Source organism: Aspergillus heteromorphus (genome assembly GCF_003184545.1).
Source record: "Aspergillus heteromorphus CBS 117.55 chromosome Unknown BO70scaffold_6, whole genome shotgun sequence".
Classification (NCBI taxonomy): domain Eukaryota; kingdom Fungi; phylum Ascomycota; class Eurotiomycetes; order Eurotiales; family Aspergillaceae; genus Aspergillus; species Aspergillus heteromorphus.
The window spans coordinates 1007670-1020207 of NW_020290411.1; the positions used below are offsets into that span (position 1 = coordinate 1007670).

General features: G+C 54.6%; 4 protein-coding genes across 4 annotated transcripts; 1 reads left to right on the forward strand and 3 right to left on the reverse strand.

Moving 5' to 3' along the window:
* Positions 1–42: 42 nt before the first annotated feature.
* BO70DRAFT_351176 (adaptin-binding domain-containing protein) lies at positions 43–1662 on the reverse strand (the record flags this gene model as incomplete). The annotated part of the gene is made up of 2 exons (XM_025541728.1): positions 43–554; positions 636–1662. The coding sequence occupies 2 exons, from the start codon at positions 1660–1662 to the stop codon at positions 43–45; spliced, it is 1539 nt and encodes a 512-aa protein (XP_025401591.1).
* A 318-nt stretch (positions 1663–1980) lies between these two features.
* On the reverse strand, positions 1981–2931 carry BO70DRAFT_360349 (putative small nuclear ribonucleoprotein SmD3). The gene is made up of 4 exons (XM_025542761.1): positions 2737–2931; positions 2601–2661; positions 2357–2486; positions 1981–2243 (listed from the first exon to the last, which is right to left on the reverse strand). Exons 1-4 carry the CDS (start codon positions 2791–2793, stop codon positions 2141–2143), a joined length of 351 nt encoding a protein of 116 aa, XP_025401592.1. The 5' UTR covers positions 2794–2931; the 3' UTR covers positions 1981–2140.
* Positions 2932–3269: 338 nt separating this feature from the next.
* BO70DRAFT_385953 (phosphatidylglycerophosphatase) lies at positions 3270–4043 on the forward strand (the record flags this gene model as incomplete). Its single annotated transcript, XM_025545779.1, has 1 exon — positions 3270–4043. One exon carries the CDS (start codon positions 3270–3272, stop codon positions 4041–4043), a length of 774 nt encoding a protein of 257 aa, XP_025401593.1.
* A 715-nt stretch (positions 4044–4758) lies between these two features.
* BO70DRAFT_200874 (homeobox domain-containing protein) lies at positions 4759–6840 on the reverse strand. The gene is made up of 3 exons (XM_025538586.1): positions 6422–6840; positions 6171–6370; positions 4759–6117 (listed from the first exon to the last, which is right to left on the reverse strand). The coding sequence occupies exons 1-3, from the start codon at positions 6757–6759 to the stop codon at positions 4841–4843; spliced, it is 1815 nt and encodes a 604-aa protein (XP_025401594.1). The 5' UTR covers positions 6760–6840; the 3' UTR covers positions 4759–4840.
* Positions 6841–12538: the final 5698 nt, after the last annotated feature.

The following is a 12538-nucleotide window of genomic DNA, read 5'->3' on the forward strand; positions in this document are numbered from 1 at the left end:
TTCCTTTGTACAGAACAGAATATATAGTAATTCCGATCATACTTACAACTCCTTCATAATATCGCGCACTGCCTTCGCCGCGAATCGCTTCCGCTCGGTTTCCGGTAACTCGTCGCTGATATCTGGTCTCCATATTAGCCCGCGTTCGTGCCATTCAGGGAGAGAAGTGAAGAAACAGAGAGAGAGAGAGGGAGGGAGGAAGGAAGGAAGGAAGGAATAACTACCCTTAATGGCGCGCATGCGCAGCAGCAACGCCTCGACGGCGTCCACGCGCAGCTCCTCATCATCAACCTCCTCATCGTCATCAAAGCCAAATCCATCGCCCCCGCCTCGCTCAATCGCCATCCGCAGCCCAACCATCTCGCGCTCCAGCTCATTCACCTCCAGATCGAACCCATGTTCCCCCTCGTCCAGACCCAGCAGCTCTCTCTCCAGGTCGTCATCATCGAGTAATCCAGTCCCCATACCCATACCCATACCCATGTCCTCCCCCTCCGTCACAGCCCAATCGTGCGTCTCCAGCACCTCCTTGATGCGACGCATCCCCTGCAGCTCTGCATTATAGTTAGTACCAGATACTCAACCCATCCCCCTCCCCAGAAGTAGATGACCAGACAAGGCCACAAAAAACCTACCTCCATAAACATTCCTCCCCTCCCCATCCCCAGAACCATCCCCCTTCGGATCCCACCTCACAACCTCCACCCCAATCAACCCCATCTCACAAACCTGATCCTCCCACCACCCCACCGAAAATGGCTCCTCACCCAGCATCTCCTCCCCAGTACCATCCCCAGCACCAGCACCAGCACCAGCACCATTACCACGCCCCTCACCCTCCCCACCCACCAAAACAACCACCCCGGGCACCTCCGCAACCCCCAACCCACCCCTCTCCTCCTCAATCAGCGCGCGCACCTCGCCTACCGCCTGCACGAACGATTTGAGTTGGCGCACGTCTTCCCGGGACTCTAGATCCGCATGCGCATGCGCATGCGCATCCTCATCTCCGTTAGGAAGAGGGAGGGGGATGGACCTCGACGCCGGGTTCCGGAAACAGATCATCACGGCGCCGATGGCTTCGCGGACGACTTGGGCTTCCGGGGAGGAGAAGGAGGTTTTCCATGTTTGGGGCGTGGTGGGTTCGGGTGTGGTTGCGGTTGTGGTTGGAGGTGTGGTGGTGGTGGTGGCGGCGGCGGTGGCGGAGGAAGTTGGGGGCGCCGAGAGAGGGATCTCGTCGACCCAGATGGGGATGTCGGCGGTGTAGTATTTGTTTTTGATGTGGAGGGGCGGGTGGGTGGTGTAGCCGGCGAATGTTGTGGTGGTGGGTGGTTCCGCTTCTGGTGCTGAAGCTGGGGGTGGTGTTGGTGTTGGTGTTGGTGTTGGGGCGATTGTTGCGGTGGAGGAGGCGTTGGAGTGGGAGGAGGGGGCGAGGGTGTCGGCGTCGGAGAGGGTGGGTATTTCTGTTTCTGTTTCTATTTCTGTCTCTGTTTGTGCTTCTGGTTGTGTTCCTGCTGGTGGTGTGTCTGGTGCTGTCGCTGCCGGAGGCGCGGCCACCGGGACGCCGGTTAGGGAGTGCAGGAGCGGGGGGATGATTGAGGGGGAGTGAGTGGATGGAGAGAGGATGAGAAGGCGACGGGGGTTGCGGATTGTTGTTGTCATGGTTTCTGTCTGGGGGGTTTGTAGAGGAGAATTGTTGGAGAATAGACGGATGATGGAACGGTGAGGGATGGGAAGGTGCGGGGGACGGAGGAGGGGAGCTCAGCTCAGGACTGGGGCGAATATGCGAATACGAGGGATCCAAGCACCTCACAAACACATGGTCAAAATTGCTAGTTATGATGTCAGGTCATTTATTCTTTTATTACGCATTCCAATCCCCATCCTTTTTTAATCGTCTAAAGATGGTACGGTATGAGACGGTAGCCATCATCCCCATCACCCTCGATTGAGCAGCAACAACCCCTATTATACCCTCGATATCCCTCATAGTCCCAGTAACCAACCATCCAGCAAGAAACAGGGTATATCCCAAATCCGATTTCGATTTCAGTTGATTTTCAGACCCGATATGACACACACACACAACAAAGAAAACAAAAACGCCGATCAGATAGATAGATAGACACCCTCATGCCATTCAGCCCCGTCTCTGTCCCCGAGCCCTCTGCACCGTGGCCTTACCACGAGCCAGACCGACACCGCGACCGCGCTGGCCTCTCGAGCGGAACATGGGGGCGTTTCTAGATGATGTATTATTAGCTTCTTTCTGTTCCAGGATTCCTTATTTGCAACGGAAAAGTATGACGCCGGGAGTAATGTTTGCGAAAAGAGGAATAGGGAAGGAGGATCCAACCTAAGCATATCCGGCACAATGAAAAACTTCACATGGCTTCCCCGGATGTAGACCTGGTCGAGATGTGACACGCGACCGTCGCGCGCGGTGACCGTGATGTCCTTCAGTTGGACGTTCATGTTGTCCTCGGCTGGATGGATGGAGTCAGTATCAGTATGTCTCCCTTGAAGTATAGTATATCGCGACGGCAGTGTAGCAAAAACGGAGGAAAGAAGGTCGATGAAGCGGTCGCTCGGAGACGCACCCTCTAGAAGTTTTCCACGGTAGACGACGCCCGAAGTGATCTCCAGTGTGACGACATGGCCCTGGAGAAAACAACCCATTAGCTTCTAACCCAGAAGCACAGACAGATATACATAGTCTCCAGGAACGGAACTCACCTGCGCCTCGTTAAGAAGCTTGATCGGGATACCGATCGTGCTGGTCAACTTGCCCATTGCGGAGGGAGGGGGGGAGGTCAGAAAGAAGTAACAAAAGAGACACGAACGGCTCTTCTTGAATCGGGAATATCAGAGCAAGACAGCGACAGGACAGTGGCGGAGGGAATAGAATGACTGACTGGCGAGTGTCTGTCGTTGGCGCGCGCCTGATTCCGCCGGCGGAGAGTTTTGCGGCTCTGCGGCCAAGACCAGCCAGGAAGGAAGGAAGTAGTCAGCCGAAGCTTCCTGCCATAACTAGTTGTTATTCCTTCATTCCGTTCTTTCTCGTCCATCCATTCTAGACTACATCGATCCGGATCTTCGTCTGTCTCTCCCCTCCCTACGTTCCGTGTACCATGCATCACTTACGCAACTGATCTATCCACCATCACCCCACTCATTTCCATCCCATCTCCATCTATCTCCATTTATCTCCATAAATCTCCATCCAAACCCCGAAGCCCACCCAAACAGCAAGAGAAAACCAATCCAAAATGCAATCCCCAAACAGCAACCTCCGGGCCTTCACCCTAGCCGTAACGACCCTCCTCACTCAACCCTCGCAACTCCTCCCCCACCTCACCATCCCAACAATCACTCACCTGCCCGAGAACCTCGGCCCAGCGCTCATCGCCCCCAGCCCCAGCACCACCAGCACCACCAGCACCACCAGCACCACCAGCACCAATCCCACCCCCCACCCACCAACACCCACAATCCGCGCCCTCGTCCTCGACAAAGACAACACACTCTGCCACCCGAAAACGACGACCTTCGTGCCCGAAATCCTCGACAAACTACACGCGCTCCGCACCTCCGCGACCTCCCCGTTCCGGCACGACAACAGCATCCTCATTGTCTCCAACCGCGCGGGCAGTCACCCGCGCTACGACGCGGAGATCCGCTCCCTCGAGGAGAAGCTGGGGGAGATGAAGTTGCGGATCCCGGTGTTCGTGCTGCCGGCGGGCAGCGAGAAGAAGCCGTTCTGTGGGCGGGAGGTGCTGGAGTGGTTTCGGGAGAGGGGCGTGGTGGAGCGGGCGGATGAGATTGCCGTGGTGGGGGATCGGTTGGGGACGGACGTGTTGATGGCCGCCGCGATGGGGTCGTGGAGCGTCTGGTGCCGCGATGGTGTGACGGAGGGGGCGCGGCAGATGAACCTGCTGGAGAAGATGGAGGTTTGGGTCGAGGGCTATCTGCGCGGGTCGAGGGGGCTGAAGGCGCCGCTGCCGAGGGGGTGGGATGCGAATCATCCTGCTAGTCAGGAGTAATTCAGATTAGGTTTACCGGCTGTACTAGTACTACGATACCCTGTCCTAGATAGATGGGCGCCGTCCTCGGTTCTAGGTCGGCAGTGCCACGGGCGGTGCTACGGATGTGGACCGATCGTGTTTCATGATTCAGGTTGCACCTGAGAATTTGTCTCCATATCGGCGGTGCTCGAGATCCAGGCGGAGATTGTCTCAGCTCCGCCACGATCCGGCACCGCGGGCAAGTTATCAACACAGATGAGATGCTAGATGACGGGAGGCGCACCACTCTCAGGGCAACAAATGACCATCACAAAGGGAATATGCAAACGATTCCTAACCCGCCAACCCAGAAGAAACCAAGTGAAAATGAACCGAATGTCGCCATCTTAGTCTGACTTTCTGGCATAACCACGTTAAAAAACCCCTGACCAGGTATAGAAGACAAAGAAAGGAAAATCAAAAGTGGTCAAGGGTGAATGAAGAAGGGTGAAGAAACCCCCCAGCGAGCCGGCGGGGGACAAGATAAAATGCGATGAACGCTCAGGACCAGCCCCGTAAAGAAGGTTATTAATACAGAAGAAACGCTGAGAACATAATTCAGGAAGGAAGACATCCTCCCCGTCGTTGTCAATTGGCGAGAGCTCCGGCACATGCCTGGATGGTCTTATCGGCCGAGGGGGTTCGAAGCAACTGGCCATGTGTATGTTTGGTAGGAAACCCGACTGCTCGGTGGTACCTATCCTGCCGAGGCTGAATAAGAGAAATGGCGTATACAACCCAGAAAGGACCGGGAGCAAGAGGAGTACTCAAGCCCCTCAGGAACCGGGTGCCAAGGAGTTGGGATCGACGTTCTCCAGGGTCAGGCCCTGGAAGTCGCCGTGGACACCGGGGGAAGTGTGGCCGGACATGGTCTGCATCGGCAGATCAAAGGTGCTACTCTCAAGGCCCATGGACGTGGGAACCGCGAAGCTCATGTTGTGCTTGGAATAGAGTCCATTCATGGACATCGCATCATCCCCATAGCTGGGCTGGTGCTCGTTTCCAAGGTACATGTCTTGCGAGGCGTGGGAGAGGTTCGACAACGGGGGAGAATGGTTTGCAATCATAGGATCGGCATGACTGACGTTAGAATAAGCTGATTGGGGCGCCACAGTTGAGTCAACCGCTGGCGAGACGAAAGGCATATTGAAAGGGGTGCCCATGTTGGTCGCAACAGGGGTCGAGTCCCCGCCAGCTCCGGCGCTGAAAAGCCCGGGGCTGGCGAATTCGGACGGCGACGCCGTCGTCGTGGCCGACATGGGATGCGCCCGCGGGTCGAACCCAAAGGCGGCAGATGTGTCTATCCGGAGGTTCATAGCCAACGGGTGAGTTGACTGAGGAACAGGTGCGAAGATGCCCGTATCGGCATGGTTGAACTGTGCGGGAGTCTGAGGCATGTTGTAGTGCGTGAGAGGCGCCTGCATGGCAGAGAAGTCGACGGCTACCGGAACCGAACGGCTGCGCTGACGCTTGTGTCCGCGGATCGCCTGGACGCTCAGATGAGGGTGACTTTCCGGGTAGATGTTCAAGAAGGCGGGCTGAGCAAATTGATTCGGCTGCGACGCAGGGCGCTGGATGAAGGGAGGCGACATGGGCGGGTTCATCGCGAAGTTGTTGTAGGCGAGGCGGTTCTGGAAGGACTCCAGCGAGACCAGCTTGGCGAGCTGCACGCTGAGAACCTTGGGATGGCCCCCCAGGTGGTGGACCATGATTTGGCTGGCTTGCTGGTCTTCCGTGAAATCACCGCATTGGTAGAAACCACCAGAGTTGGAGGAATCCATGTAGAACAGAGGAGGCCGGTTCAATTCCACCACCAGGCCGCCCGGCCGCGGAGGGGCGCCGTTGGTCTGGGGAGTCTGGTCGCCGGTTTCCAGAGTGATGTTCTTGATGTAGGCAAAGGGGTATTCGATCTTGTAACCGGCAGAATCGTTGTTGATATAGTAGGTCATGCAGGCCTTCTCTGGGGAGTAGAAGACCACCAGGTCCATCGCATTCTGTCCGATACGTCGCCAGCTTCCGATAGTCAAGGACCGACATGTGAAGTGGTGAATCACTTTTGCAGTCAGCATTCCCTCTAGATCACATAAAGGGGCATCGTAAACATACCAACTTTGCCAGACGGGGCCGCCTCGTGGGGATAAACGCCGCCGGCGCCATATGCCCCTGTGCGGCCAAAAGGATCTCTCGCACCGGGCTTGCTCGGGTCGAATTGCATGGCCAGGTACTGGCGCATGGACTCGGGAATTGAGTCGCAGCCTTCCCCGGTTTCAATGCTCTTCTTCGCGAGCATCTTTATCTTGGCGCGTCTATGTAAAGTCAGCGGGGGTGTCCAGACATCGCGAGGGCGGATTACACACCTGTTCTGGAACCAGATCTGAACGGACCGTTCAGTCATATTGATATCCTGGGCGATTCTTTCGCGGGTGGCAGCCGTGGGGGTCGGGTTCTTGTTGAACTCGACCTCGAGGGTGACGAGTTGATCCTGGGTGGCCCGTTGCCGCTTGTTGTTCTTCTGTTGTTGGGTCAAAGTGCTCTTCCGCTGGGGTCGACGTGCCGAGGCGGAGGGGGTCATGGTGGCATCGGACAGGGCCGGGGACGGGCTCGACGTGGTGGAGGAAGACGAGGTCATGGTGGGTGCAGTGGCGATAGAAGAGTTCGACGTGGTCGAGGGGTCAGGGGTGTCTCTCGAAGACATGTTTGCAGGGATTGGGCGAAGTTGAATGATGATAGATGTAGAAAAGGAGATACGGCCAAATTCTGAAAACGGGGGGTTCCCAGGTGGAGAAGGGGGCAGACGATTTGTGACGATCCGGCCGACAGTGGAGGATAGAGGGGGGATTCGGTCCTCTGAAGCAGCGTCAAGCGCCAGAGAATGCGGGAGGTATCAAACGAATGGAAGCGCTTTGGCTGGAGACCGGATGGAGGGCCGGAGGTTCCAGAACGCAAAGCGCGGGCGGATGGGCGCGTCGCAGAAGCGTAAAAGGTGGAAGAATATAAACAGCCGACCTAGGCAGCTGGAAGGGGTAAACAGATCCTAATCTTCGCGACCAGAGTAGAGCCGGACGTGTCGTTGATGGGCAGGCTGGTACAGCTTTCGAGGCAGGATGTTTTTGAGATGACAAATGCTTCGATGGATCACCGTCCGGGGGGTAAGCGAAGACGCAGGATAGATGGATAGACAGATCAAGTTGGATCGTGAAAGAGTGTAACGATCGACTGAAGCGAGCGAATGTGGTTAAACGAAAGAATGGAAGGGTAAGAAAACAGCAAAAAAGAGTGAATGGGGAAAGGAAAGAAGGTGGAGATGGCCGATGGGGGGGGGAGGAGGGGAGAGAAAAGAAGGGAAGAAGAAGAAGGGAAGAGAAGGGAAGAAGAGGAGAGAGAGCGAGACAAACGGGTGGAGGAGGAGACAGGCGAGCGAGCGAGAAGGTCAGGAGATGGATGGGGGAGGGCCCGAAGCGGTTAGCGGGCCTGTGGTTGGCGCTGGACTGTTTTGGCACCGGCTGTTCCTGACCTTCTCCAGTCCGTGGGGCTGGCCGCCTCTCGCTCTTTTTCTTTTTCCCTTTTCTGTCTTTTTTTCTTTTTCTCTTCCCTTTTCCTTTTTTTTGGTTGGCCGGTCTTCCCTTTTCCCTTTTGCTCCGTTTTGTATCCGTTTGTTTTTTCTCCCTGTATTTTAACGAGCCTGTAGCTGTAGGAGTACAGTAGGTAGTAGACGAGTGAGTGAGTGAGTGGTAGGCAGGCAGGTCGTCCTCCGTATAGGGGTAACCCATCCAACCTCGACTGATCGCATCTCGTATTTATCTACAAATACTACCACCGAGTATCTCCAATGGCTTGGCGCCAGGCATTACTGTGGGATTGTTATGGTGACGAGGAGTCTCCATCGCGACTCGTCAAACGTCTGGGATGTTACAGAATTTCACATGGCCTGAAGCAGACCAGAATGTTACAGGTTACCAACCAGACCCGGACTAGACCACCACCAGCCCACCGCCTTGTTTTAGCCCCTGCATCCAGTCGCGGCTGCTGCACACTCACACTCACACTCACACCTGCTGCCCGATGCTGTTTAGCATCCCTGCTCGCCAATCAGCGTCCGTCTGCAGCCCTCTTACTGCACTGTGCACTGCACCACCCTCTGCAGCTCTGCTACTGCAACATCAGGATGGTTTAGGTTATGCTCGTACTTGGTACTTTTCCCCCGCCAGTCGCGGCCCCTCCTCAGTCCTCGCGCCTTGGACCTCCCCAGCGCGGACGCGACGGAGACAACCCGGTGCCTTACGCAAGGCACCAGGCACAGGCACTGCAACCGACGGACATCTTCCATCCATAAATAGTTACCATGCGTCGTCCGTCATAGCTCTCCTCGCCTCTCGCCTGGCAGAACTAGCAGATAGATACTCCGTAGTATACTCCAGTTTCCAGAGACATGGTGCGCAGCCGAGCCCACCGAGGGATCCGAACAGGGGCCGGCGAACCAGGCACAACGTGACCTGGACCGTTCGAAAGCCCGGGCGGGATCGCATAAGCGCCCGACAATTGACAAGCTACAGAAAGGGTTTAATATGGTGGAGTGACCTCATCGTTTGCCGAAACAAGGACAGAGAGGGGAGAAAGGTAAAAAAAAAAAAAAAAAAAAAAAAAAGAGGCGACGCCAAGGGGAATCTTGTCCCAACTTCCCAATCTCAAGGCCCAAGAAGGAGGGGGGGAACCTGCCACTCGACCGGGTTCCTGAACCATGAAGTCCAAAAGGGCATGACTAAGGTTCCCTCTCAGCCTCAGCGTTGGACTGGCAGAAAGGGCGTTGTTTACGGTTACTTGTGTGCAGCTCCCGGTCAGAACCGTGGATGAGAGCCACAGAATCAGGAGGGCGCCGGTGTAGTTGGAAAGTCAATTCGGGTCAGGATCCCGGCAACTGACCTCACTTGCCCGGCCCTCGGTCGTATGAGTGGCCTCCCACACTTGAAGTCCCTCAGGTACAGGCGACAGACAGCCGTGGCTCGCAGCTATCGACATGGTGGATGATTCTATTAATATGTCGTCCCCTCGCCTCTCCCCATCCCTACCCGACCGCACCTCAATTCACTCCCACTTTTTCAATGATTCGATCCAGGTACCCGCCCCTCCCTCGCCATCCGGCCGGCGCTGATTGGGCGGCTGTGCATGACAGCGCTAGGGGGTGGAGAAGCGTTGTTCGGCACTCGTGCTGACTTGTACAAACCCAATAAACTCCTTATGTACAGACTAAGTACTATCTATCTTGTAGTATCTACAGAGGCTGTTAGCCAGTCACCAGTCAGACTACAATCGAGTCTATCAATTTTCAATTTACAAATTAATTAATCCTGGCGGCTAGATAGCAGCGAACCCACGAGCCTGTTACTATTAATACGGTAGGGCAGGCCACCTGGCGAACGGGATCCTCATGAGAATCAATCCTTTCTATCCATCCACATATCCATCCGACTGGGATGTCTCCCCCCCCCTCCGTTTCAGGTGCACTGGATGCTTGATGCAGGACGCAGGTACGCAGCGCATTTCCTTCACGCCCAGGAAACTTGAATGTACATCCGCTTCGGCCCTCAAATGAAGGTACCTGCCTGACTTCCGGTTGTACGACCTGGGCTAAGCCGGTTCGGGCAAGTATTTAGACCGGACCCGCAGGTGATCCGTGCATCTCACCCCTGCCATTGGTCCAGGCCAACTCAGCCACAGCAGGTGATAGGCCGGATGACGATTGAGCTGCCGTTCTCTCCGACCGCCCGAGGACAGGCACGCCCGCGCCTTGCCGCACCGGGTAAGTCACCGATGGAGGAGTCGAGACTTGCCGCTGGCGCTAAGCGGCCAGCACCTGCTAGCCTGCTTAGTCTGGATGTGATAGGGGTGCGCTGTATCGGTATCGCATCCTGCATCCTGGATCCATCATCCTGCATCACTTGCCCCCCCCCCCTCCCTTCCTGAGTCCTCCCCACGAAGAATGCCCCTTCATCCATTCATTCATTCATCATTCATCCAACCCATACTCCGTATCTCCATCCACATCATGCCAATCGTCATCGTCCTCATCCTCATCGTACGACCCCAACCCGAATACCTCCCTCTCCGCTCTGAATCCCCGACACGGACGCTCCGACTCCGTCCGGAACAGTAACCGTAACACACACACACACACACACACACACACACACACACGGTCAGCCTATGAGCCCAGTCTAACTCTTTACATACCCTCCTACTACTCGATCGCGCCCCAGATCTGCCCCATTTGGTTTCAATAGTGTCTGCACCCGTGATTTGGCATTTACCGGTGTCTCTTAGTGCTCGGATTTCGGCGCGGCGAAACCCCTACCACGTACTAACTCTGCTAGTTAAGTAGTAGTTATCCGTACTCCGTAGTCCGTAGTCCGTACCCTCCAAGATTCCAACCACTCACTGCCCTGCCTGCCAGTCGCCAGTCTGCCCATTGCTAGTGTTTATTCGGGTCCAGGATCTGTTGCCTAGAGCACGGGGCAGGCGTGCGTGGTACGTATCTAGTAGTCTAGCACTCTAGTTCTATCTAGGTACGGAGTACTAGGTAGAAGGTAGAAGAAGGTCTAGAGGCAGGCGTGGTGTCTCGCTCCCTCCCCTACCTAGTATAGTATAACTTATACTAGTAGGTAGTTCTAGGCTCCACCGGACAACCAACCAACCTGTTTTGCATTTGGCACTGGGCACTAGATAGGTATCTATCTAGATACTGGGCACTGGGCAGGTCGGATGTTCAGTTAGGCTAATTTACCCTGCCAACTAAACTAACTACTACCTACATAGATTGGCCAGTTAGAGGGGTGTGGTTGTGCTCAGGAATCGGGAATTCCGATTACATATTCATTCTGAGGGGGAGAGAGGGAGGGAGGGAGTGTGTCCTGAGGCTCAACCCCCCCCGTAAGCATGTAGGTATGCACGGTCCATTCATCCCTCATCCTCCCCATCTCCTTTCTTTCCCCTTTCCATCTACCACTATTCTATTCACTAGATAGATACTCCATACTCCATAACAAGATATAGATACCCCCCCTGATCATCCCATCCCGCATTCCTCCATAATTCAATTCATTTCATTTCATATATGACAGAAATTCCCAACACCAACATGACCCCCGGAAACGGAAACCCACCATCCTCCCCCTCCCCCCCCCCCCCTTTTCCCAATCTAATTGGCGCGGAAACCTCCACATTCCCATTCCCATGACAGACCGACAGACACAGACACACAGACGGACGGACGCAACGCAACCGGACACGCGCAAATTAAGGTGATGAGTCAGGAGCGCGGGCTATGCGGCTATAGAGTCGATCATTCGGCCGTTCCGTCAGTCTGTGACGGCTTGGGAATGTCGGGACTCGGGGAGGCGGTCAGGATCGGGGTCCTGGTAATCTATAGTACCTTATCTAGTACATTTATATCTACTACTTATTATTATGTACCTGTCTGGTTCTCTCTGGGTTGGGTTGGGTTTGGTATGTTATGTTATATTATGATGGTTAGCTTATTTTATTTTATTCTATGATTTGCTGTTTCGTTGTGTTGTGTTGTGTTGTGTTAGACTTGGCAGGGTGCATGTGGATGCTTTGGTGATTTGGTAGGTAATTAATTATACGAGGAATTTTTTTTTTTGGTATATTGCAGATTGTCATCGGGGAGGTCATGAGATTAGTGAGTGGAGAGAAGAAGAGGTATGGGTATGATCATGATGATAAAGAATAATAACGAGAGGATGGAGTAGATGAAGCAGATAGTAGGCAGGTAGGTACCACCTACTTACTTCGGTAGTTATGCGTATAATCTTCACATCACTTTGATGGGTTCTGTTGGTTGGGTTTAGTTACAAAGATCACATTAGATTGGGATTTAATAGGATTAGATCGAACCATTAACTAACCACCGTGGGCTGTACAAGGTTCTGAGTGCCCGGGTGGATTCCCCATCCTTCTCTATACTACCTACTACCTACTACCTATTACAGCACACATACCCTGACCTATATGCACATGCATACACACATGCATGCATGACATATCTACCGGATCCTCCGTCTCCAACCCTGAAACACCTCTTTATATCCCCGCAACAAAGAAGACGGGTATCTGGCACAGGGGGTTAAGACTAGGAACGGTTTACGGTTCGCTTCTTTGACTTGACTTGACTTGACTCGACCCGACTCGACCCGACGCGGTTCGACTCGGCTGGACGTGATTTAGGCAGGCAGGTTTGACGTGGCGAGTCAGGGTCTTGATTGTTGGGGTTGGCAGTTGGTTTGTTAGCAGTTGGTTAGTTGGCTAGTTGGTTGGTGGGTGGTGGGTGGTTGATCGAGATCAACATTCTAAGCGAACTGGACAGATCAGGATACATGCATAACAAAGACAGAAAACAAAGGCGATGCGACACGATCGCCCGCTAGCAGGGATGGATGGACTGATCACTGGGCGTTTTG

Coding starts and splice junctions, on each gene's coding strand:
- BO70DRAFT_360349 (XM_025542761.1), bottom strand. CDS start 2,793: ATGGGCAAGTTGACCAGCACGATCGGTATCCCGATCAAGCTTCTTAAC. Junction 2,662..2,736: donor AGCTTCTTAACGAGGCGCAG/GTGAGTTCCGTT, acceptor TGTTTTCTCCAG/GGCCATGTCGTCACACTGGA. Junction 2,244..2,356: donor ATTGTGCCGGATATGCTTAG/GTTGGATCCTCC, acceptor TACATCATCTAG/AAACGCCCCCATGTTCCGCT.
- BO70DRAFT_200874 (XM_025538586.1), bottom strand. CDS start 6,759: ATGTCTTCGAGAGACACCCCTGACCCCTCGACCACGTCGAACTCTTCT. Junction 6,371..6,421: donor CAGATCTGGTTCCAGAACAG/GTGTGTAATCCG, acceptor GACTTTACATAG/ACGCGCCAAGATAAAGATGC. Junction 6,118..6,170: donor GGCCCCGTCTGGCAAAGTTG/GTATGTTTACGA, acceptor TGACTGCAAAAG/TGATTCACCACTTCACATGT.